The sequence below is a fragment of the Triturus cristatus genome, chromosome 4_1 (genome assembly GCF_964204655.1).
Source record: "Triturus cristatus chromosome 4_1, aTriCri1.1, whole genome shotgun sequence".
Lineage (NCBI taxonomy): Eukaryota > Metazoa > Chordata > Amphibia > Caudata > Salamandridae > Triturus > Triturus cristatus.
Window position 1 is genome coordinate 1096956983 of NC_140585.1, and position 27651 is coordinate 1096984633.

The following is a 27651-nucleotide window of genomic DNA, read 5'->3' on the forward strand; positions in this document are numbered from 1 at the left end:
AAAATCTCTTTACCCAGTGGGACACACCTCAGATGGACATCCGTGCCACTTATGAAAATGCTCACTGCCCGATGCCCTGTGCCCTAGAGCATCCATTGCAGGGAGCCATGGGGGACATATTTCCGTTGACGTGGACATTTATACCCGATTTTCTATAACTTCTGTAGTGCAAAACAGTATAAGCGTTCACAACATTAAGCATATCTGTGAAATCACCCACAATTAATAATTAGTATGCTCTTTTTGTACTGGTGCATACAAAATGTATTATCTTTGTAGATATTAATGCAATCAGCAATCAATGTAAGAATATACATACACTTGTAAATTAGTCACAAGTGTAAGTTATCTTTGTGATTGCCCTGGTAACTGTCATGTCTTGTAGACATTAGTGCGATCAGCAATTAATTAAACCTTGAATACACTTCAAAAGAGTGTATGATGATTATTTACCTAACTAAGATGTCACTTTTAAATACCTCACCTGACAGCCAGATACTATGCCCAACCCTCTCTTATTTGTAAAAATACTTGACTCATATTTGTGAAATGAGCACTATGGCGTACACCATTAGGACAACTCTTACAGTTATACTGTGACTTGAACCGTTTGTGAGACAAACATACATTATACATTCTTCAGCAATAGATAATGTTTCAAAATTTTCACAGAACTTCTGGATCAACATCTGCATCATATAAATCTCCAGTTGATATAAAAATTATCTATAGCATTTTATGACAATTCTTTAACGTGAGCATGTACACAGAAATACACAGGTGAATAATGTATTGTAAGAAGCAGCTTTAGTTTTTCACACATTTTTTTGGCAATGTCGCTTTGATTTAAGCTGCAACCGATTTGTAACATACATCTGCAACTCACACCTGTTGTGCTCAGTCTGTACTTTGTTTAAATTATGTTAAACTGTGCTCCTCATTACTTTTACCATAGTGAATAAGAATTGTCTCCAGTACTAAACCATTTCTATTTCGGACATGCACACATGTACAAAGTCTAGCTATACTGTACATGTTTGTGGGCCCCTTAGTACCTACTTTGTTTTCTAAAATTATCTGGATGATGTCATCATTAATGTAATTTGAACTGTCTTGGAGTTTGAAAATATATGAATATTTTACCCAGTGGTGACCGTCACTGTGTTCTTATAATTTGACCATAGTTTTCATAGGTATAGTGTTTCTGTTTTGTCCATAAATTTGGCAGCTTTTGATAAATCTACAAAATACTTTCCCCATCAAAATTCATCCACCTTGGCTACTCTATGGAAAGATTTACAACTACGACATCCCCCTGTGCACAACTTTTCACACAGAGCCGATAATCTACAGGCCCAGGGAGTCACGGAAGCTATGTCGTGGGGGTTGCAGAGAGTGCAGGAGTCCCCCAAGGGACATTTAAAAAGTAACAGTACGTCTCTCGGGTAGTTGAATACGTGAACCCAGAAGAGCTTTTCATATTTTTTTAAATACTCTGAGCTGGAGCCTTATGCTCTTTAGCTGCAATGCAGCGAACCCTTGTGGTTGGTTCTATGGCTGCATCTTGTGGACTAAAAGGTGATAAAGAGAGCCCCTAAGACATTTGTATGACTGTTTTGAGAAAAAATGCTTTATTTAAAATATTTTTGTAACAATAATTATTACTAATCATTGCCAAGTATGTACATGAGAATACATTGGATAATAGTTATTGATACATTATTCTGTTGATTTAATGACTGACAGCAAGTCTGATTTGTATATGTTGATATGAAGACCCCCTCAATAAAGTCAATAGGCCTGCCTGCTATATTTTGGTGTTCGGACCCTTTGAGAAAGGTAAGTCTGGCTTACTTAAAATGACACCCTTTATTTGTTACTATATGTTGAAAAATCTCAGAAATTCACTGAAAAAACAAAGTTTAAAGTGAAGTTACCAAAAAATCTCAGAAATTCACAGTTAAAAAAGTCAGTAAAAAACATAACATTTTAAGCTCAAATTCACCAGCTATAGTTAATGAAGTAACTATAACCCACGTGCTTGCACTCAAATATTACATCACTCATGAAATGTTCCAGCGCAAGGGTTCTCACTATTGGGGAGCGGCTGCACGGACCTGAGGCCCACTGGAGGGCATGAAAACAATTGAACATTGGCAAAAGAATTGTTGTGGGAAAACGGACCCCACCAGAGGGGAAGAATTGGGACTGCTACTCCCGGCATGCTGCTCACTGGAGAACACGTGCCTGAACGGTAAAATATGTGGCAGTCCAGTACTGTGTTTCCCACTTGCCCACCCTATGATTAAGGTGCCGGAGGCACTGAAACGCGTCAGGGACTTGATTAATTGGGTTTGTGTAACCGCTTCCATTTAAATAAAAGTTCAGCTGAACAAACCTTTGCTGAGTGCATCTCTAAAGCTCGGAGGCTTTTTGAGGAATGTTGACGCACGGCGGCTCCGGCCGTGGGAGGTTGCACCGCTGCTGACACCGGAGGCAAGGTCTGTGTGGCTGTAAATTCGTTACGGCCTGTTCCAGCGCAAGGGTTCTCACTATTGGGGAGCGGCTGCACGGACCTGAGGCCCACTGGAGGGCATGAAAACAATTGAACATTGGCAAAAGAATTGTTGTGGGAAAACGGACCCCACCAGAGGGGAAGAATTGGGACTGCTACTCCCGGCATGCTGCTCACTGGAGAACACGTGCCTGAACGGTAAAATATGTGGCAGTCCAGTACTGTGTTTCCCACTTGCCCACCCTATGATTAAGGTGCCGGAGGCACTGAAACGCGTCAGGGACTTGATTAATTGGGTTTGTGTAACCGCTTCCATTTAAATAAAAGTTCAGCTGAACAAACCTTTGCTGAGTGCATCTCTAAAGCTCGGAGGCTTTTTGAGGAATGTTGACGCACGGCGGCTCCGGCCGTGGGAGGTTGCACCGCTGCTGACACCGGAGGCAAGGTCTGTGTGGCTGTAAATTCGTTACGGCCTGTTCCAGCGCAAGGGTTCTCACTATTGGGGAGCGGCTGCACGGACCTGAGGCCCACTGGAGGGCATGAAAACAATTGAACATTGGCAAAAGAATTGTTGTGGGAAAACGGACCCCACCAGAGGGGAAGAATTGGGACTGCTACTCCCGGCATGCTGCTCACTGGAGAACACGTGCCTGAACGGTAAAATATGTGGCAGTCCAGTACTGTGTTTCCCACTTGCCCACCCTATGATTAAGGTGCCGGAGGCACTGAAACGCGTCAGGGACTTGATTAATTGGGTTTGTGTAACCGCTTCCATTTAAATAAAAGTTCAGCTGAACAAACCTTTGCTGAGTGCATCTCTAAAGCTCGGAGGCTTTTTGAGGAATGTTGACGCACGGCGGCTCCGGCCGTGGGAGGTTGCACCGCTGCTGACACCGGAGGCAAGGTCTGTGTGGCTGTAAATTCGTTACGGCCTGTTCCAGCGCAAGGGTTCTCACTATTGGGGAGCGGCTGCACGGACCTGAGGCCCACTGGAGGGCATGAAAACAATTGAACATTGGCAAAAGAATTGTTGTGGGAAAACGGACCCCACCAGAGGGGAAGAATTGGGACTGCTACTCCCGGCATGCTGCTCACTGGAGAACACGTGCCTGAACGGTAAAATATGTGGCAGTCCAGTACTGTGTTTCCCACTTGCCCACCCTATGATTAAGGTGCCGGAGGCACTGAAACGCGTCAGGGACTTGATTAATTGGGTTTGTGTAACCGCTTCCATTTAAATAAAAGTTCAGCTGAACAAACCTTTGCGGAGTGCATCTCTAAAGCTCGGAGGCTTTTTGAGGAATATATATATATATATATACATACACATACATTATCTTATCTACTGGTGGTCGCCAGTAGATAGTTATAGTTACAACCTAGTTTCCATAGGAAATCTCAAAATTCTATTTTGAATAACTTTGGCGCCGGTTGACGAATCCTCGCGAAATTTTCAAAACTAATGGGGTGCTCCGTTCAGCTCCTACCCTGAAAGTCTCGGGGTGATTCCGAGAAAAAGGGGGGGTCCTTTAGTCGCAGCTACAGCCTGAACGGCTGAACAGAATTACGTGAAATTTGGCAGAGAGGTAGCCATAAGGTCAAGGAAGTGCCTTTTGCAAGTCTGGTGTGAATCTGTTCAGTATTTCCTGAGAAAATAGCATTTAAAAGCAAATCAATATCTATACGCGCGCACCATGCGCGCACGGTGCGCGCACCCTGCCGTGCGCGAGCGCAATTCTGATTGGTTGTTAGATGTCGGTAAACATTCGAATCGGTCGAAACCAGGAAGTGTCGGCCGCCATTTTGTCTCTCGCAGTTTGAGGGGGTGAAAAAATAAAGGTGGAGAACGTGAAAAGTGGGCAGAGTGGACAGTTCCTGACCCCCTAGCCTTGGTCAGGGGGTCACAGAAGGACCCCCAAGGGCGAAAAAATCAATGCTTTTTTGTTTTAAAAAATTGCGAGGTGCGCGCACGTAGCGCGCACGGCGAACCGTGGGTGCTCGGTGCGCGAAGCGCACCCTGCGCACACGGTGCGCGCACGGTGAAAAACCTGAAAAAAAAATAATTAATAAATACATAACTTAGCATTTAAAAAAACGTACAAATTCACTGAAAAAACCATAGGTTTCACACACATTATAGTTACGAATTAGCATTTAAAAAACTTTGCAAATTGACTTAAAAAACCATAGGTTTCACACATGTTATAGTTAGCTGATGACGTCAGATATTACATCACTGATGACATATGTGTCTTTATGAAAAATAAATATTTGTAATATATGTATAGCTAAAGATTAATGGAAGAAGACATGGGTAAATAAGTGTCTAAATACAGTGATGTAATATCTGACGTCATCAGCAGAGGATTGCGGTCGCGTGAGTTATAGTTGCCTGCACTAACTATAACGGGGGAATTTCATTGGTTTTTTACGAGTGAAATGTCCAGCTAACTATAACATGTGTGAAACCTACGTTTTTTTAAGTCAATTTGCAAGGTTTTTTAAATGCTAATTCGTAACTATAACGTGTGTGAAACCTATGGTTTTTTCAGTGAATATATATATATATATCAAACCACGCCTACTCCCACAAGGAAAACAGGCACGGCACACTCCGGGATCTTGGAAGGTTATTTAATGGTGACAAAATGCGCGGTGCTGGCAGTCCATGAGACGCAGTGGCATACGCGTTTCAGCCTTCATTGGCCTTCGTCAGTGCCGGTTCCATGGGCTCCACGCTGCTGCAGGGGGTCAGACAGGGTACAGCTGATGGAAGTCCCGTCCCTGCTTAAATGTTGTTACGCCCCTCCTCCTAATAAAGGTACACCAACTTCACGCTCTCACTCCCACGAGCAGGTGCATGCTGGTAATTGTAGTTCGGGTGGGCGACTGTACAGTGACAAAAACGCTCCAAACATCAAGTGATATCCCCAATTATTGGACACGGGCCACACACCAGCTCAAGTGCCCGGGGGAATGGATTAAAAAGTCCTTTGTCGATTCCTTAATCAGGCAAGCAGTGTTGCCTCCTCTCTCCCAATTGCAGTAAATACAACCTTGGTGGCGATATGACTGCGTGGGGGGGCTCTGTGTTTTGCCTTACAATGCAAATCCCCACACTGTTGGTCTGACACGGTGCTCCAGACCGAGAGGGTGTGCCGACAATACATCAAACCACGCCTACTCCCACAAGGAAAACAGGCACGGCACACTCCGGGATCTTGGAAGGTTATTTAATGGTGACAAAATGCACGGTGCTGGCAGTCCATGAGACGCAGTATATATATATATGAGATAAAGTACCCCCTGCTGTACATTATTAGGATATTGCAGAGACCCAGAACACATCCACAATAAAGTAAGCATGGATTAATGCATGTACCTGAAATTTGGGAATATCGCTCAAGAACAAGGACTGAGCAAAATGGAACACTTATCTTAGAAACGAACACTCAAAGACAGAGAGAAGAGCAGCAGGATCACACTGAGTGTGGACTTCAAAAAGTGGAAAAGAAGAGCAAGTACATACACAAAACCAACTAAATATAGCAGTGCAAAAAAGAGAGAGAGGGAAAGAGAGAGATAGGTAGAGCAAACATCTACACAAGATATACGTAAACTCGCTCTCCAATTGCGATTGTACACAAGATTGACAATTATACACATATGTGTCAAAAAAGATACACAATCCTACAGAAAGATGCACATTTGTGTATAGCACCGCTATATAAATATCTATACATACATAAAGTCATGTATTTGTAAACATCCCAATTTCAGACAGAAGTCCCCACCATGCTGGTGCCCAAAAAGAACAAGTAGTCTGGAAGTGAATGATCAGGAACAAAGATACAAAACAATTGGTAGAGAGAAAGAGAGACAAAACCCCCTGACAAAAAATGGATGGTGAAGCATTAAAAACAATGCTAGCCAACCAAGAGCCGCAATTGAGGCTGCAAAGACTATAATCCTGAAGAAGACCACAAGAAAAGAAACCAAGAAAATAAGGATATTACTTGGCTTAAACCCGACTGAGAATTAGAGGAAAGATTTTAAAATTTAATTAGTGGAGATGCCAGAAAACGAACCTGGCCATCGACATGCAAAAGATGTACTCCATCACACCATCTACCCTGCTTGACTGCAATAGGTGGTCAGTATTTCCACAGGAACAATATCAAACAACAAAAAGCCAATCCACTGATAAGATACAAGCTAAAGAAGAGCTAAAATGGCTCATTAGAAGGGAGATTGTCGTATAGAAACAGAAAACGTCTAAACCACAGCAATCTGACATTCCTTAGTATATCCTAGCATCTTCCAGAAAGGAGTGCAACCCACAATAGAATGGGAAACAGTTGCCAAAATAGCCGCTAAAGGTAAAATATTAAGACACCTTAAAGAGCATAATAAAAGAGATTTCCATGGACATAAAACCGCAGGAAATAGCGAACTCACAAGAACACCCAAATCCGAAAAGATGGATGATAACATTGTGTGCACTAGTAGTAATAAACAAAGGTTTCACCCAAAATGTATGAAACCCCTGTGTGACTTACGGAAAAACCCAAAAATAAAATTGCAGCAATGCTGAAGCTACATGTATGCAAAACCTCAACAAAAAGAGGAGTATCTTTGGTCGCATAGAAAAATCATCACCATTACATTGATACCAGTCTCAGCCCAATGTGACGACCCCCACAGGTTAGTATAATTTGCTAAAGCATAGCGAAAAGCAAAAACAAAATTGCTAAATAAACGCAGGATACAATTAACAAAGAAAACCCTAGCCGACCTATCAGTGAGGCCACTACATAGACTGCAGAGAGGAGACATTCTCTCTATTGACTCACATGGGAATCCAACACCTGAAGGCAACGAAAGACACCCAAAGGATATTCCCTACGAGGACAAGATAGAAGAGATTAATCGTCAGAATAATCATATGCAACAAGTTATGTATATATAAAATCCCGTAAGGGTAATAAGAGAAGATCCCTACAAGGGATACCAAAGGAAATATATATCAAGCTAATAAGCATACTGAAAAATGCTTCACCAGGAGCAGGTACATAGGCAATCCCTCTTACCATCTGAAAAAAGATCTCTTGAGCATAGAGCTCATCCTGAGAGAACAACAACAACCTATGCAATAGGCAAAAAACCTGTTCTTGACAGTGCCATCCAATAATACCTGTATAAAACAGGAACATCACACTTGGATGCGCCAATAAATGAACAGTAAAGACATTACCAAAAATTGGTCATATTCTGTAAGAAATCAAATACCAACTTCCCTCACACAAGCTAGCAATGGAGCGAGGTAGACAAAACTAAGGCTCCGCACCATCTCTACTGTTGCAGAAACGACGTAGAGCTGAATCAGCCTGCGCCCCAAATAGATGAGTGCCATCAAAGGCTTCCCAACCAGTGCACGTTGGACTGCCTCTGATAACCCAGAGGTGCGCAACCAAGCCCGGCGACTGATCATTACCAAAAGGCAATAGCCCTAGCGACTGAATCAGTGGTATCTATACCACAATGTATTAGATGTTTGTCTGCCTTCTGCCCATCATGTAGCAAGGGAGTAAGGGCGGCACAACTCTCCTCCAGAATGGATGGTAATATATCTGCCAATGAATGCCACAAAGCATGGGTGAAATGAGAGGGGACACAAGAAGTATTGGTGGACATCAAAGCCAAACTGGTGGGGGCACAAATGTGCCTGCTACAAGTATCCAGTTGTTTAGCCTCCCTATCCAGCGAGGTAGGCGAAACAGAACCAATATTTTGTGCAACCAAAGCAGTCTGAACCATGAAGCTTTGAGCCATAGGATGTTTCAGAAAACTGCCCAGTCATCTTGGGCCGGACGATGTCTATGAGAAATGGAATGCTCAATAGAAGGGCCTGTATTGGGTTTTGTCCATGACCCTAACACGATGTTAGATAAAGCTTTGCAATAAGGAAGCACTGATTCTGCTTCAGATTGACTCTGGTGCAAGATTTCCAACAAAGGGTCCCTGGATACAGCCACAGATGGAAGTGGCATGTTTAAAAGCTCAGCAACTCACTTGAACATGTCTGCAAATGAAGAGCTTACCTCTGAAGCTAATCCAGGAGGAGCTAGAAGAACCGATGCTGGAGATGATTCCAAACCACCCGCATTTCCCAGCTCAAAAATCCAACTGGTGTCCAAAAGGGTTGGATCTGATTAGGGAATAAATATATTCTCTCCTTCACCTCCATAATCACTTGGTTGAGGAGGAATAGAGGGAGATGGGTTACAAGGAGCCCAGAATCGACGCCTGAGCCAGCCAGCTCTATAAGTGCTATGTCTGAAGTTGCACGGTGTGAAGCATCATTGTCATCGGGACCCCTTCTGACACCATACAGTGTGGTGCAGCACCCTCGTCGACGCTGAAGAGGATAAGTGGTGAGGCGTCCTGTGGAGTCGTCATCGATGTCGAATCACCAAAATTGAAAGTGGAAACCTCAGAGGGCTGTGCATCACGGACACCGGTAATGACATTGGTTGTTCAGGACCAAGCACCAAAAGTGGAAACGCCGAAGGGCTGTCCACTGGCATCGGTATGGAAATGGCATCTGATGGCCTGACTGACACTGAGGGTGAACCTGTGGGTATTGTAACAGTCTCGGCCTCCTGCACCTCCAGCACCTCCTTAGGGCCAGAAGGCACTCAAGGGGAAGGTGTAGACCCAAAAATCTTGTAAAGAAATTAATAATATTCCCTTATCTGGGTCAGGTTTGCCCCGGCTCCAGGATTTGTTGGGAGGCACGTGGTAGAATCCTTTCCTGACCCCACAGGCGAAGTATGGTTCTGACGCGACTTAGACCACTTGTGTTTTGACTTACTGTGAGAGGAAAATGGCGAACAACGTCCATGGGAACAGGCCCTGGAGTGACCCTGCCGAAGGTCCCTGGAGTGCAAAGGCTACTGCGACCTACGGGATGGCTTAGAAGGCTGAGACACTCACGCCACCAACAGCTTTATCCGCCGCTCCTTAAGAGCCTTAGACCGAAGCAGTTGACAGGAGTTACATAACGCCGAATCATGATGCTCACCCAGGCACCACATACAGATGGGGTGGGGGTCCATAGCCGACCAATGCCGACCACAGGACCCAAAAGTCTTAAAACGTGAGAGCATGAAAAAGGCAAACTGCTTCCCTTGGCGAAATAACGTCAAAGTCGGCAAAAAACAGCCCAAGGTACCACTTCTCCGGATACACGTGGAAGGGCGGAAAAGAAGAAATGGATGCCAGCGCGTCAGAGGGTATCTTATATGTATTCCAGTGACATCACTGACGTGGTCTATATGGCGTCGTAGGACGCCACTTACCGACGTAAACATTTTCAGATCCAGTCTGGCGCGTGGAGAGAATTCAAAAGTTAAGGAATCTGCGGCTAGACGTCTCCATCTGACAGATAGATATATAGCACTTCACATTCATTCAGACCTCTTACATAGAGGATGCACAACACAGACAAAGCGTTAAATTGTTTCTTTAATTTACATTCAGAGGCGTGTTTTAAACACTCAGGGTCTTGATGACAGATACGTAATTTTTCACTCTCTCTTTAAGCAGTCTATTACTCGCTCGTCCTGATTACATTATTTACATTCCTACCTGAATGCCTTATGGGAATTGGAATACATGAGCAGCGACTGTTAAAACAACAACGTTTCATTGCACCGTTTTATATTTACATGCTCAATAGGTAAGAACTAAAATTCAACAGTGCCTTCACTCATAGGAAAAATGATTCCTTTTAATGTTTGGCACCACATTAGTCTGCTTCTTTATAATGTTTTTTTTGCCCTTTATTGGGCGTATAATTCCTTTTCCTAATTCTCCTTCTCCCACCAGCCAATTGCCAAACTTGCACGGCTGTGGTAGAAGGAAAATGAAATGAAATAGGTTACTATTCAAATAAAGAACATTTATTTTGATGAGCATTTTCTTATGTTCATGTACCGACTATTTCTCTGTTCAAGGAAGTATTGGCATGCCTTCATCTTGAAAACTGTATTGAAGAGTACAATAAGATAACTATCCATCCAATCTTTGTTTTATAGGTGTCTGAACAAATCTCCTATATCTTTCATATACGGGCTCGGTGTTAGACAGAAATTAATCAATTTACGTTGATGCCCTTTCAAGACATGAGCATGCTGCAATTATCAGTCTCCCAGAAGGAATTTTCATTATTGTGCACTTTGGAGAGGAAGCAAAGTATTGGTAAAGTTCTCTTCAATCATTTTGTCTTAATAGTTTTTATATATTTATCTTTGTTCATTATGATTATATTATTGCCACCTTTATCTGCTGGTTTTATTTTATCATAATAGTTTGCTTTTTATTTTTCAAGGCATTGTAATTCTTTCTTTCACTTGTTCTTTTGTGTTAGTTTTGTGCAGCTTTTCGATAAGGAAGATGTTTGTCTTATTCTTCCACGTATTTCATCTCATCAAAAAAGATAATTTGTTGATTTCGGTAATTGAGCTCAAGATGCTTGTTTCATTTAAACTTAATTTTCCATCTGAGCTACTTCTAGTGTCTATGTTCAATTAATGACTGCATGTATCCATCACTTCTTGCTTTTTGAAGTCATCAAATCTCCTAGATTCTTCCATCTTCATAATTATTTTTGTCTTATAATTTCTGTTGTTTTTGTACTTCTCCCTCATGTCATTGGTGACTTTATTCTACTTTCGATACAAGTTATGTTCTCAATGTTTGATCCTCCAATTTGTCAAATTGTTTCATCAAATGCAGTGGTACAAAAAAAACATAATACACAGAGAACCGTGAAATATGGTACATAGTTCATAAAACTCGGCAGTGTTTTAGCACTCTCAGGACTACTGAGATTATGAGAAATGGAAGACCAAATTATGCCAGAACGTGGCCTCTATTATGAGCCAAAAGTTCAAATTATGTAGCACATTGCTGGGCAGAAATATTTTCATCCATTTGAGTTAGAGAAATACATTATGTGGCAAATGCTGTGAATCTATAATTATGCTGTAAATGCTGCATCCAAACATTCTGCATATCCACTGGCCCTCATCAGTGTCCATTGTAATATAAACTATTTATTCAGGAAAGGTAAACACAAGCTTATAGTTTATAATGTCAGCAGAACCCCTAGATGTAAAATTGTACCATATTACAAAGGTATTCATGTGCGAGAGGATGCACTTCATAATAGTATACAACAAAATGCAAAATGTGCTTACTCTGCAATTATTCAGCTCTTCAGCCGTTAATATGATGGCACCACATTTCTTTCCTGGAATTCCTCTGAAAAATAGAACCTAAATTTAATTTGCAGAAAAACGTTTTAATGTCATAAAACAGTTTGTAGATAATCATGTATGAATTAAAGAGATGCACACACAATAGCACTGCAAATGCTACATGAGATAAAAGATAAGGGTTGAAGTCTAACTAGGCACAGCAACAGACTATGTCACACTCTTAGGTCTGGACTGACAGTGTAGCTGTTTGTAAGATGTATTGTTACCAGTCCTTTAAAATATATGCAGAGTGGGCTTTGGCTCTACCTAGCTACTACTATTTGTTATATAATTTCGTATTCCAGAAAAAGCTTCTACTGGAATGCATAGGGTACTATTTTATATCTGAAAAACACACTCAACCACACGCTTTTTAGATTAAGTTCTCTCCTGTATAAACAATAAACAAGTAACCTCATTTTGGTAATTCTCTATCTGGTGGATACTCTATCTAACCAGAGATTCCGCACCTTTAAACTATTCCCAGGTGCCAGTCTGGATACAGAAATGTTTTCAGCAGTGTTCCCTTGCACCCTTGTGGTGGTGTCATATGACTTTGTGGTGCGTTTAGACTGCCCAGGAAGTGACGAAGAGGTGCCACATATATGCATCAACCCTGCCTGCTACTGCCAATTTCTTAATATTTCGCATCAATGGCCTCAGGCACTGGGTACTTCAAACAAATTGCAGGAAAAGGTGTGCCAAAATCTAACTTAGAACTTAATTATGATGTTCAGTAGTCCACTTCCACAGAACGGGGAGGTGGGAGGGCAAAATGGAAGCTGCAGTTAGATAGAGTAACCACTAAAAACAAAAAGAATAGTACTGAAGATAAGTAACTTGTTTTCTGATAGATGTTTTCAACCAAATGTTCCTTCCCTTTAGGATAGATACCACAGCAATATTTCCCACACAACGAGGGTGTGAGAAATAGACCCAAATGAAGACGTTTTGCAGGACAAAGTGGGCAAAAATGCCCCCCCCCACCCCATCAGACCCAAATGTCAAGGTAGTAGTGGTCCCATAAATTTATATATCTATGCCACGTCACCACATTGGTCCTAGTAAAATGCACTCCAGGCCTTCTGGGGGAGGTACCTTGCTAGCCAGCAGATAGAATATTTAAATGCACAGGACAGAACTATCCTCCTGGACAGAGTCCTCTTTTGCACAGGCTTGACTTTCCTGGTCCCAATTACTCGGACAAAGACCTGAACATTGACAAGACGGTCTGTTGTACACTCAATGTAGGAACTCAAACCTCTCTTTAGGTCAAGTAAGTGGATCCTCTCCTCCTCTTTCAATGGATGTGGTGAAGACAAATATTTTGACAGGTTGATTGACTGACCAACATGGAAGGGTGATGCCACCTTTATCAGGAACACATAGATAGAAGGGGCAACATCTTGCCCCAAACCGGCCGCACAGTAATGTTGCGCCACTTTGGCAAACACCTCATGTTCTTCATCCATATATAAACCACTGTTATAGCCACGTAATCCATTCTCTATATGTTTTTCTTTCGTTCAACATTTTCTTCAATCCACACGCGGGATGTTGTGCCATTTTCAAGTTTCTAGTGTAAATGCTGTGCCCATCCGGACCTCTTGCTTAAACACGACTAGTGCAAGGATTCATCCAAAGCAGCGTTTATTATAAAAGACCAATGCATTTCGGGCCCCAAGGGCCCTTCATCAGGGTGCGCTATAAACAACAATAAAACAAATATTCATTACCATCACGACACTACTTAACTTCTGTCTTCATCACCATGAGTCAATGTAAAGAAATAATGACATTTATTACATCCCCCTCGCTGTTTTCCTACATTAAGTCCCTTGGGGCCTAAAATGCATTGGTCTTTTATAATTAACGCTGCTTTGGATGAATCCTTGCACTAGTCGTGTTTAAGCAAGAGGTCCGGATGGGCACAGCATTTACACTAGAAACTTGAAAATGGCACAACATCCCGCGTGTGGATTGAAGAAAATGTTGAACGAAAGAAAAACATATAGAGAATGGATTACGTGGCTATAACAGTGGTTTATATATGGATGAAGAACATGAGGTGTTTGCCAAAGTGGCGCAACATTGCTGTGCGGCCGGTTTGGGGCAAGATGTTGCCCCTTCTATCTATGTGTTACGAATACGGGTGTCTTTTGGGTATGGCACCTCACCGACAAGCACGCAAACCAGGATCATTATGGACAAAAACGAAATCTTGAAATGAACTAGAAGAAAAAGGAGTGCACCCTACAACCCCCCATTTGAACATTTATGAGATTTACCCAAAGTGGGGTTGCACCCGCCAAGTCAAAAAGGAGGAACGGAGAAATAGACATTGTAATGACTATCCACACGAACGGAGTAACAACAGGGTTCGAGTAAGAAGCAGAGTTTTTTAAGTATGGTGAAGGACTGAAAACTGATATTCATTTGCTTATACTTAGTATGACACAATGAAGCTCGATATACAACCAAATGTGATAATGATGATTCCGAAATAGTAATACTCATGTTTTAATGTTCGGGCACATTGCATTATGGGTAATGTAGTTTAATTTAATTAGTAGGTAATGCTGGCAGTGTTTTCATGGCGGGAAAAAGGGAATTAGTGCCCTAATGAGGAGGCGTGGACAGATGAGGTATAGGTTTAAATAAGAGCCAAGTGGGCGGGACCAAAGGTTGGACAAACATTCACTCAAATTAAGATAGAGAAGGATTAGCGCGAGCGTTTGAAGCAGGTATGTGAATTTATTGGATTGATGAGTGGGTAGATGGCTATGAATTGAGTGTTTCGTTTGGCAAAAATGTTGAGCGTGTGTATGGTAATAGCGTGAAGGGGTGAGTATAAAAGTGTTTGGTCTTAAGACAGGTGGTGTTTGCGTGAGTAACGAAGAAAGAATGGTGAGAGACTGCATTTGGTGCGAGTAATTACGTGAAATTGAGAAGAGACTTTATTCAAATAGATTTGGAAGTACGAATGCTAGTAGGTGATTGAGGTTAAGAGAGGTTATGTGGGTATTAGGGAGTGCGATAAATGTAGGTAGAATGCAGGGGAGTGTATGGTAAGCGTCGGAGAGACGTGGGGTGATGACGGGGATGTGGGTTCGAGGTTAGTTTGAGGTGGACAGACTTAGTAGATACAGTAGGAAATGAACAACATGGTTTTCTTAAAAACGTAAATTACATTCAAAAGAGGAGTAAATGTCTGCTGTACAGAACGGAATGTATTGTCGGTGATTTATTGGGGAGGAAGGCGAGCTTTCCATGAAAACAGGTGTAACATTTATATCATTATCTATACGGGACTTAATGTAGGAAAACAGCGAGGGGGATGTAATAAATGTCATTATTTCTTTACATTGACTCATGGTGATGAAGACAGAAGTTAAGTAGTGTTGTGATGGTAATGAATATTTGTTTTATTGTTGTTTATAGCGCACCCTGATGAAGGGCCCTTGGGGCCCGAAATGCATTGGTCTTTTATAATAAACGCTGCTTTGGCTGAATCCTTGCACTAGTCGTGTTTAAGCAAGAGGTCCGGATGGGCACAGCATTTACACTAGAAACTTGAAAATGGCACAACATCCCGCGTGTGGATTGAAGAAAATGTTGAACGAAAGAAAAACATATAGAGAATGGATTACGTGGCTATAACAGTGGTTTATATATGGATGAAGAACATGAGGTGTTTGCCAAAGTGGCGCAACATTGCTGTGCGGCCGGTTTGGGGCAAGATGTTGCCCCTTCTATCTATGTGTTACGAATACGGGTGTCTTTTGGGTATGGCACCTCACCGACAAGCACGCAAACCAGGATAATTATGGGCAAAAACGAAATCTTGAAATGAACTAGAAGAAAAAGGAGTGCGCCCTACAACCCCCCATTTGAACCTTTACCAGGAAGGCAGGTGAGTACGGGCACCAACCAATTTAGCTGGAAAGAAAGTGGTGTAGGGAGGTTGGAAAGAGAGCTCCTGTAGTTTATTCATGTTGCATGGAGAAGTGATGGCAATAAGTCTTGATCATCAGATGTAGTAGTAAACACCTGTGCAAAGGCTCAAATGGCGTGCACATGAGGAATGTCAGGAATAGATTTATGTCCCACTGAGGCATGATGAATGGTTTTGGAGGGAACATAGCATTAGATCCTACAGAAATTATATAACAGCCAGTAATTTAAAAAGAGAAAGTTGATCAGGCAAAAATAAAAAAAGTTGACATGTAACTCTTAACTGTGTCCACTACAAGGCCTCATTGGGTCAATAACAAATCAAACAACAACACATCAAAGAGTTTAGCCAGCAGAGGGTTTAGATGCTGTACCTTTCACCTGGCCACAAACTTATCCCAGCGTCATGCATTGATGGACTTTATGGATAAACATCTGGTTGCAAGAAAGATCTCTACTACTACAGGCAGCAATTTAAAAGAATTTAGCCGTCACCGCTCAATCTCCATACATAGAGGTGTAGTTTAGAGGAGCAAGACCCCCCCCCCCCCCCCTGTTGCTGAGAAAGGAGGATTTCCAAAAGGGGTAGCTGGATTGGTAGGGAAATGCTCAGGAGCTCTGGGCAACACATTCTTCTGGCCCAGTCTGGGGCTACTACTATAACGTAGACCCAACCTGTCCTGACTTTAATCAGACCTTGAGGCAGGAGAAGCAGTAGCTGGAATGTGTACAGAAGGCCTGTGCCCCATCGCAGACAAAATATGTCTCCCAATGACCATATTGTAGGAGACTGCAGTCTTGGGAAGCTTTGACACTGTGCAGTTCTGATGGTGGTGAACTGATCTAGCCAAGGCATGCCCCACTCATCGAAGATACCCTGTGCCACCTCAGGATGGAAACATCACTTCTGGCCCTCCAGTCAGCATCTGCTAAGCTTGTGCTCACTGACGTTCAGGAACCCCTATAGGTGACTGGTTATCAGAAAGATCTTCTCTTGTTGGTGCAGCCACCGCCAAAGAAGTAAAGTCTCCTAGACCTCAATCCAGGAACCACTGCACAATGCTTGCTGCAGTAATTCATGGCAGTCGTGTTGTCCATTAGGACATCTACTAGTTTTTCCTTGAGGGTTGGTAGGAAGGCTCACTGGAATCTCCAAAAGGTTGATTGATGTTGGGGAGCTGGCTGTCTGCTAAATACAACAGGCCACTGATCTCTACCTCTCACTGGTGGCCCCCACTCCAGCGGTAAATCATGAGCCATGACAATGATGTCTTGGTGAGGATGAGAGAGTGGCTTGCTGCAGGTCAGGTTATTGCATGTCTGCCATGACATGAGGTCCTGAGCTGTCTCTTGCAAGATTTAAACAATGTGGGAAGGGCAAACACAGTCCTGGGCAAAATTCAGACTGTAGCTTTTATTGCAGGCTGCCCCCTTCCTAAAAAATAGAAAAAATACATTTTAAAAAAGCCAGCAACTCGCCGGAGGCTGTGCTCCCTTTCTCCATCACTCTGCAAAAGCACCTCCTGGCACGCTGCTGGTTGGGGGATGAAGTCACATTGGTTGCTTAGGGTCCTTAGGGGCCAACAAGACCTCCTAATACCTCCAGTAAGCCCTACACAGTGGGATTGCTGAAAGGTGGTCGGAGGCCGCACCCTCTTTCTCTCCAACTCTGCAAACACGCCTCTCAGCGCATGAGGCCACCTTGCCTCCTGTAGATTTCTCCACTATTAACATTTAAATATTGTGGCAATAAGTGGAGAACAACAATATAACCGAATACTTAGCTATATCTAAGACCCTTACCCAGAACGCAGGGAAACACAGAAGAACAGCCAAACTGTGCTGAAAACAATATGGCTCTGTTTTACGTTTGGTAAACACAGCCATTAGCCAATCACATACTGCCTTCTCAAGTGCATGTACCGCAGTATACTGCAGCCCAATATGTAACTAAGTTTTTGAAAACGTATAACTTGAACACTGCTTACACTTTCACACATATTACCAGCAATTACCATTTACATAAAAAAAATGTACTTTTGTGCCACATTACATCTACATTTGTTCACACACTTTCATTCTACAGCTATTTCAATTACCACACTCCAGTCTACACCACTCCACACTATGTTATCACACTCTAGGCCACTCCACTGTATGTCACTCCGATCTGCGGTAATTCACTGTACACCACTCCATTCTACCCCATTACACTTTACACTTTTACACTCTACGTTACTCCATTTTTTGACTTCCAGTGTATGCCACTCAATTGTACGCTATTCCACTGTACGAAACTTTACTTCATGCTATTCCACTCTCCACTGTACACCACATCAGTGTACACCACTAAACTGTACACTATTCCACTGTATGCCACTCTACTGTACCCAACTCCACTGTACGCCACTCCACTCTACTCAACAACAATCCAGTGCACTCTATTACACTGTACATCACTACATTCTATGCCAATCCACTTAACCCTACTACCCTCTTCACTATTCCACTGTACGCCATTCCAAAAACACTCCACAGTTTCCATCACACCGTATGATGCTACAGTTTACGCCACCACACTCCATTCTATCCATTGTACAGCACACCACTCTACGATATTCAAATCTATGCCGCTCCACTCTACACTACTCCTATCTATTCTATTCCACTGAAAACTACTACACTCAACGCTATTACACTCTATGCCACTCCACTCTACCTCACTCAAGTGTACACTATTCCACTATGGCACTCCATTATACACCAATCCACTGTTTGCTATTTCACTGTATGTCACTACAGTGTACCTTGCTTTACTGTACGCCTGTACACTCTATACCACTTAACTGTACGCCACTCCACTGTATACAACTCCACTCTAACACACTCAACTGTTCACCACTCCATTGTACGTTATTCCACTGTGTGATGCTCAACTGCACAACACTTCAGTCTACGCCCTTTCACTGTACGCCACTACACTGTACGTAAATCCACTTTACACTATTCCACTCTATTCCACTCTAATGTACAGCACTCTACTCTATGCTGTTCCACTCTATGTCACTCCACTCTACGCCTCTGTAATATGGAAAAGTTACATACCTGTAGGCATAGTTCTGCATCGTAGGTATCATCATTGAAATCATAAACCTTGAATAATTCCGTGCTGCTGGTCCACGCAGACAGCATGGAATTATTCAAGGTTTATGAATATCAATGAAGATTCAACAATGCAGAAATGATATTCCACTCTATGCCTCTCTAATATACGATATTCCAATGTATGCCACTCCAATGTATGTCACTCCACTATATGGTTTTCTACTCTATGTCACTACACTCTATGTCACTCCTTTATGCACTGTTCCACTGTACGCCACTCCACTCTATGCTTTTGTACTGTATGGCAATACACTGTACCTCATTCCACTGTACGCTGCTCCACTCTATGCCTTTCCACTCTTCGCCACTCCACACTAGGCTATTCTACTGTATGCCACTCCACTCCACACTACAACACCCCACTGTACAACATTCGACTCTACGCAACTACACTATGCACCACTCAACTCTACAATATTTGACTCTATGCCAGCCCACTCTACCCCACTCCACAGTACGCCACTCCATAGTACGCCACTCCACTGTACATTATTCCACTGTTACGCTACTCCACTACACCCCACTCCATTTTACACCACCCCACTGTATGCCACTCCACTGTATGATATTTCACTCTATACAACTCCACTCAACAGCACTCCAGTGTACGCTACTCCACTTGATGCTATTTTTAGTGTATGCTACTATACTATGCTATTCCATTGTATGCCACCTCACTCTACACGACTCCCCAGTAGAGCACTCCACTGTGTGCCATTTCATTGTACACAACTCCACTCTATGCCACTCTACTCTATGCCACTCCACTTTCTGCCACTCTACTTTATGCTATTCCGCTGCATGCCACTACACTTCACTCTACAGCACTCTACTGTACATTATTCTACTGTATGCCCCCCCACTCTACACCACTGCAGTCAACCCCACTACACTCCCTGGCACTGTACTCTACACTATTCAACTGTATGTATCTGCATTCTACCTCACTCCACTTTATTCTATTCCACTGTATGCCATTCAAGTGTACACAATTGCACTGTACAACACTCCACTTTATGCTACTCTATTCTATGCCACTCCTCTCTACCGAACTCTACTTCAGGCCACTCCACTATGCTCAGCGTAACAACACTATACTCCACTCCACAACAGTCCACGCCCCTCCACTGTACCACAAATACTCTACTGTATAGCACTACACTGTACAACAATGTACTTCTCTCAATGTAGGTGTACAGCACTCTACTTTACTCTATAGAACTTTACAACACACTACTCCACTCAACGCAACAACCTCTAGAATCTATAAAACACTACCCCACTATACTACACTACTGCACTCTCCACCTCTCCACTGTATATTACTCTATGCCACTCAACTGTACGACAGTCCATCGCACTCCACTCAACTGTACTATACTGCGCTCTACTCTACTCCACATCACTGCACTGTACAACACTTTAATCTACTCTCTGACACTCTACTCAACTGTAAGACACTTTCTGACACACTACAACAAACCAGTCCATTTAACTGTACCACACACCACTCAAGTCTACAACACTTTACTCCACTTTATGGTACGCCACTGGAATCCACTACACTCTACTCAACTGCACAACACATTACCCCACTTAATGGCACTGTACAACACTCCACTCTACACCGCCCAATTGTACCAAACTCGACTCCAGTCAAAACTGTACTACTATACAATACTGTACTCCACTCTATGCCCTGACACTATTCCACACGACCCTCTACTCCACTCTATACCCCTTAATCCCAGTGTACAACACTCTACTCCACTCTATGACACATTCCAAAATTCTATGACACACCACCTCACTGTAGTGTACATGTCATGCCCACTAGAGGGCAATAAAAAGGAAATTGGGAAATCAATTAGTGGTCTGCAGCTTTAGTTGTGAGTCTGCTTCTGAAGCTCGTGAACAAGGTCTGTGGCAGGCTGTAACGCGTAGGGCAAGCAAAATGACAGCAGATGTGTTGCTTTGTTAATTATAGTCCCCCGGGTGGGCCAGGTCCCTGGAGCAATGGAGCCCTACATGGCCCTGGGGACCGCCACCCCCAAGGGCAGGCTCCCGCAATGTCTCATTGTGCCCAACCCCGGGACATTGCAGGTTGCTATGGCTTGGTGGGAGCACCGCTCCGGTCAGGCCATAGCAAACACTCTGCTTTCAGCATGAGAACGCAGAACATGCTCTCACTTGCTGATAGTGGAGCAGTGGCTGTTTCCATGTCCACTGTGAAGCGAGCAGGCAAACAGACACTACTCTCGACTAAGAGAGCAGCTCCCTGGATCCCAAAGAAATGCCAGCTCCCGCACGAGGTGGGGAGCGAGCAGGGACTGCGGGCCTTAAGCCTCCCCAGCGGTCCCCAATGTAGTGGCCAGGCCATGAAGGAAGGTTGGGGCCTCAGGTCGAAATTGGCCTAGGGAGGGGTGGCGTGCAGGACCCCCTCCCCATTTAAAAAAAAAAAAGGTTGAAAGGCCTGGTCTCAGGGGATGGGGTCCCGGGCTGAAATTGGCTTCATGGGCAGGGCTATGAGGCCAAATCCTGGGGGCATGGTCAAAATTAAGGAAGGGGGCTCAGTTGGGCACCCCTCCTTGGGCTATTCAATGCCCCGGAGACCGCTACATCCCCAGGGGGTTTATATAATGATATGCCAGGAGCCTCACGACTCACCCACTGCTCTGGGGACTGTCACCGCCCCGGGGCACAAATATTATAATAAAATAATGTGGGGGAGGTCCTATGGCCTCCCCTGCAGCCCCTGGGACCGCCACCTCCCTGGGCAGTAACTTAATTAAATGCAGGGGAGCCTTGAGATTCCCACGCTGCCCTGGGGATCGCCACCCCCCAGGGCACTGTTGCATACAAATGCGGGGCGATCCACTTGCCCCCCCCTCTACCCCAGGAACCGCCACTTTCCCGGGGCACATACCATTTTCTTTTTCTTTTTTTAACAATGCGGGAGAGGTCCTATAGCCTCCCCGCAGCCCCAAGGACTGCCACCTCCCGGGGAAGAAATACAATACTGAAGGGGGTTTCTGTTGCTGACCCCCGGGGACAGCAACCTCCCGGGGGCTTACTTAACAATGAAGGGGGGCCACGGGCCACCCCTCGTGGAGCCCTAAATGGCCCTGGGGACCACCACCCCCCAGGGCCGGCTCCAGCAATGTTAGCATGTTAGCAGCTCCCTCTGTCCAAAAGCAATACCGGATTCCACAGGAGGCGGGGAGATGGCAGGGACTGTCGGGGCCTTGAGACTCTCCCAGCGGTCCCCAACGAGGTGGCCATGCCTTGGTGGATGGGGTCCCCAGGGCGATATCACATGTCAGTGGTTGTACAGGTGTGTGAGTGGGCATACAAGAGGTTGTTTGAGGGTGTGAGTAGGTGTGTGAGTGGTTCTGTGAATGATGTCATGAGTGATGTCATTTGAGATGTCATCAGTGACTTTTTCAGCGATGTCACTGACCATGTCATGAGTGATATAATATGTGAGGTCTTAAGCAGTGCATTGCTGGGGCGTAAGTTATAGTTCTCTTTTTTTGTACGAGTGAAATGTCAGCCAAGCTATAACATCCCTGTAACCTTTGTTTTTTCAGTGAATTTTTAAGTTTTTTGCAATTTCATTTCAGTGATATGTATAGTCACTCTAAACAAAACAAAGATGAAAGGCAGTATAGGTGAGTGATGGGGTATATGAGTGATTGTATGGGTGAGTAAGTGGCTGTGTGACTGACTGTATGGGTGAGTGACTGGTTGTGTGAGAAGCTCTATGGGTGACTGACAGTGTGTGAGTATTATTGAGTGCGTGGGTGTATGAGTGGCTGTATGAGTGAGTGAGTGGATGTGTGTGTAGATCTATGAATCAGTGAGTGGGTGTGCAAGTACAGGTGTGGGTCTGGGAATGGGTTTGTGAATTGTTGAGTGGGTGTATGAAAGGTTACATGGGGGTGTGAGTAGTTGCATCAGTGATTCTGTGGATGATGTCATCAGTGATGTAATTTGAGATGTCATCACTGATGTCACTAACCAAATCATGAGTGATGTAATATGTGAGGTCAGAAGCAGTGCATTGCGGAGGCACTAGTTATAGGTCTCTGGTTTTGTACGAGTGAAATGTCAGCCTAACTATAACGTCCCTGTAACCTTTGGCTTTTCCGTGAATTTCTAAGATTTTTTTAATTTCATTTCCTAACCATAATGTCCATCACCTTTGTTTTTTTCAGTGAATTTCTATGGTTTTTCAAAATCTATTTCCAAACTACAACGTCCATGCAATCTTTGTTTTTTTTTGTGAATTTCAAAGTTTTTTTATTCTATTTCATAATTATAATGTACTTGTATTTTTTCTATAATTAGATATTGAACACTACATATGCATGGTGCACCACTTATTGTTGCATTTGCAATCCATTCATTTAAAAAGTGCATTAATCATCTTTTTTCTAAAGATATTTTTGGTTTTCGCTAAAAAACAAAAGCAGACATTCAAAAGCCACCAACAAATACAAAACTTACAACTGCAAAATTGATTATAACCAACACACTAAATATATTACTATCTAAAAGACTATAATAGCATGTATAACTCCATTAATATCCCTATAACACAGCGTATAACTCTTTCAGTATAAACTGTGACAGTAAGTCTCTCATTCACTATATAAGTATTTCAGTGGATCAGTCTATCAAAGGTTCTATAAGGAATTGCGTGACTGTCTCAGTGCATCTATGACTGGGGGCATCAGTGTCTCAATGGATCTGAGACTGGTTGCATGAGTCTCTTAGTCGATTTGTGAGTAGGTGCATGAGTGCATTTGTGCATTTGACTAAGCATATGACTGTCTGACTGGATCTGTGAGTCGATACATGAGTGTCTAAGTGGGTGTCTGAGAGGATGAGTGATTGGGTGCATGACTGTCTGAATGGGTCTGTGAGTGAGTGCATGAGTCTCTCAGTGGGTCAATGACTGGGAGCGTGAGTGTCTGAGAGGTTTTGTGAAGGGATATATGCCTCTCTAAGTGGGACTGTGAGTGGGTGTGTCAATCTCTGAGTGTATCAGTGACTGGGTGCATAAATCTCTGAGTGGGTGAGTGAATGGGTGCATGCATGAGTGTGTGAGTGGGCCTGTGACTGGCAGTGTGAGTGTCTGTATGGGTCTGTGAGTGGGTGGGTGGGTGGGTGGGTGAGTCTTTGAGTGGGTGAGTGAGTGGGTTTATGAATATCTGGGTGAGTCTGTGAGTGGATGTGTGTGTGAGTGTATGGGTGAATGACTGAGTGCAGAAGTCTCTAAGAGGGTCTGTGACTGAGTGTGTGAGTGATGGTATGGGTGTGTGAGTGGGTGTATGAGAGTCTGAGTGGATCTATGAGTGGGTGTATGAGTGTCTTAGTGGGTCTGTCAGTGGGTGTGTGAGTGTCTCAGTGGGTCTGAGTACATACCTTAGTGTGTCTGTAAGTGGGTGTGTGAGTCTGAGTGGGTCTGTACTTGGGTGTGTGACTCTCTGAGTGAGTCTCTAAGTGGGTCTGTGAGTGGGTGCATGAGTGCCCAGGTGGGTCTGTGAGTGGGTGTAAGAGTCTTAAGTGGGTATAAGTCTGTTCGCATAGGTCTATGAGTAGGTTTCTAAGTGCATGTATGAGTCTCTCAGTGGGTCTGTACATGATTGCGTCACTCTACGAGTGAGTCTGTAAGTGGATGCATGGGGACCTGAATAGGTATGTGAGTAAGTGCATGAGTATCTGACTGGGTATATGACTGCATATATAAGTATTTAGGTGGGTATGTGAATGAGTACATAAGTGTCTGAGTGATTTTGAGAGTGTGTACATGAGTCTGTGACAGCGACCGGTGAGTATGTACAAATATATATAATTTAAAAAAATATATTTTCACCAATATTCACAAAGACGTTGTGATGTCTCTGCGATGGTACACGGGGGCTGCACTGGCGGTCGCAGAGTCATTAAAAATATCACGAGTGATCAAAAAATAAATTTTAGACACATAAACTGTGTCACTAGTAGGCCTGGGCGGCAAATTCCGTTCCGCTCGCGGAATTTGCGGAATTTGGGTAATTTCGCGTTCCACGGAGAATGCGGAATTGCCCAAAATTCTGCGTTCCGCGGCTTCGCTGAATTTTTTTGCTTGTTCGCGAGCTATTTCCCCTCCAGCACGCAAACAGCGTTCGCGAACAGGAAAAAAGCACCGCGAACAAGCAATTCTACGTGTTTGCGAAATTTCTGTGTGCTTGCGGAGATTTTTTACCGTTTCGCGCAAATTCCGCCCACTCCTAGTCACTAGCCCCCCATTCTGCAAACATGAGGTCAGAGTACCTCCCCCCTGACACATTGTTAGCTTTCACAAATTTTCAGCCTCAGGAACCGTTACCTATCAATAAAATGGCAGGCTCAACTTTCTATTCAGGTTGCATCCAGCCAATCAGAGCATTCCTGCTGGATAGCACATTCACAATTTATCACAGAATCATCGCAAAATATCCGAGACCATAATGACATTGCCGCAAAATATTCACGCTAGAGACATCACTCTATTGTTCTGTTTTAATTTCTAAAAAATTACTGAACGATTTTCACCAAATAAAAAAAGCACAATCTGCATAACAACATCTCCCTTTCTGACAAATTTGGTGCAATCCCATCCAGGGGTTTGGGCTGTAGGTTCGACAACGTGTTCCTATATGAATTAACAAGATCAAGTTAATTGGGCTCCACCTGAGAAATATCAGAGTGAGCTCAGAAAGTGAAAACTCTACTGGAACAAGCACGGGTGACCTTTCATGGTTGTTATACAGTCATCTGTTGCACTTTATGTTTGTGAACCAACAGTGGAGAGCCTTGTAGCCCCTGGTCGACTCCTCTGGTAATTTATAGAAACAGCACTATGCACTTTAAAACACTGAGAGTAATACTGTAGCTGAACATTGCAGTGTTCTATTATGTTAAATCAACTCGGTGTTGAAAGGCCTAGAATAGAGACATTGAGAACTTCAGCCCCCACTAATTTTAATATAAATAATATTGTGCATTTTTATGAATTGAGTAGAATAGAGGTATGTGGACACTCTAAGAGGCTGGAATAGGCATGCCATGGAGTATTTACTACTTTGTGTACTTTACAGATATATATAGATCCATATATGCAAGTTCGATAGATTTCAGAATTTCTATATCTGTGCTAACTTGTTAAAAAATCTGGCTATAACTTTTGCACTTTAAATTCCATATCTGCCCTATCTCTGAATTTTTGTATGATTATGTTTTAGTACATTTTATATCATGTTTATTAGATGTATTATATGTATATATTCAGGTAGTAGAAGGGCTATGAATTTTAGAATATGTGAATTCATACATGTGAATGCAAAAATATAGAACAAGGCACTGTGCACTTTACTATATTATATACATTTTACACTTAAATTTTCACATATACAACATAGAGGCAATATATGAGTTCTCTATTGAACAATTTTTCATTGAACAATTATATATATTACAAAGTAAATACACTTAGTACTTTATATCCCCCATTTGTGTCTGTAGTGCACTTTATGATGACTCTTTGATGACCATCAATGCTATGACAAGCCCTCTTTATTATCCTCCACCCGTTTGTCTTTTGTGTAAACTTTAAACAGTTGTAAAAAGACTATAAAACTGTTAATTTGAATTTTGTAATTAATATTATTCATTTGGAGAGTAGGTTTGTTAGGTGATCTAAATATGTCAGACTATGAGCCATACCTGTGTACTTTACAGTCGTATACTTGATTAAGATTTTGGCAGTGAGGATATATTGTAAATTTAAATGAGTTTATTACACATGTTTTTTTTAATAGGTTATGAGAAAGTGAGTAGATGGCCCTTTAAAATGCACTAAAAACTTCATGACCCAGTAAAAGGCTACAGCCAAAACGCGTAGGTCTAGCTTGGGATATTACATGCACTTTGCTTTTGAAACTGCAGAATAAAGCTATGAAAGCAGTTAAACTTTAATAAACTGCTTCTCAAGGATTCTCTGCGTGCCGCACTTCTATTTCGCCTTGGATCGAGTGCATTGGTATATGCAGGCGTTCCTCAGGAGTTTTGCTGATAAAAGTATATATATATTTTTATATATATATATATATATATATATATATATATTCACTGAAAAACCATGAGTTTCAGGGACGTTATAGTTAGTTGGACATTTCACTCGTACAAAACCATAGAAATTCCCCCGTTATAGTTAGTTTAGCTAACTAGAACTTGCGCCCCCGCAATGCACTGCTGATGACATCACATATTACATCATTCATGACATGGTCAGTGACATCACTGATGACATCACTGATGACATCTCAAATGACATCACTGATGACATCATCCATCGGAAAATCTGAAGCACCTCCTCACACCCTAATATAACCTTTGATACACCGTCTCCAAAGAACAAGTTACTTACCTTCGGTAACGCTGTTTCTGGTGGATACAGTATCTGCCTGTGGATTCCTAACCTTGTGAATATCCCCTGCGCCAGCAACGTTCGGAAACTTTTGTAGCAGTCCACGCCGATGGGGTCGAAGACGACGTCACAGAGACACGGCTCCGCTCGCGACTCCGCTGACGTCACCGGCTCCATAAGAAGACCTCGTCGGCGTGATGACGTCATGCCGCCCCTTTTTTCCTTGCCTTCGAGGCACA

At 43.0% G+C, this 27651-nt stretch overlaps 1 protein-coding gene across 3 annotated transcripts in view; it reads right to left on the reverse strand.

Annotated features, from left to right (window-relative positions):
• Positions 1-27651, reverse strand: part of CPNE8 (copine 8) — a 961735-nt gene that overhangs the window by 588294 nt on the left and 345790 nt on the right. For all 3 annotated transcript variants that reach the window (XM_085654090.1, XM_085654092.1, XM_085654091.1), the window contains one exon: positions 11779-11842. In XM_085654090.1, the coding sequence (XP_085510216.1) occupies positions 11779-11842 (64 nt within the window). The remainder of the gene's footprint in view (positions 1-11778; positions 11843-27651) is intronic.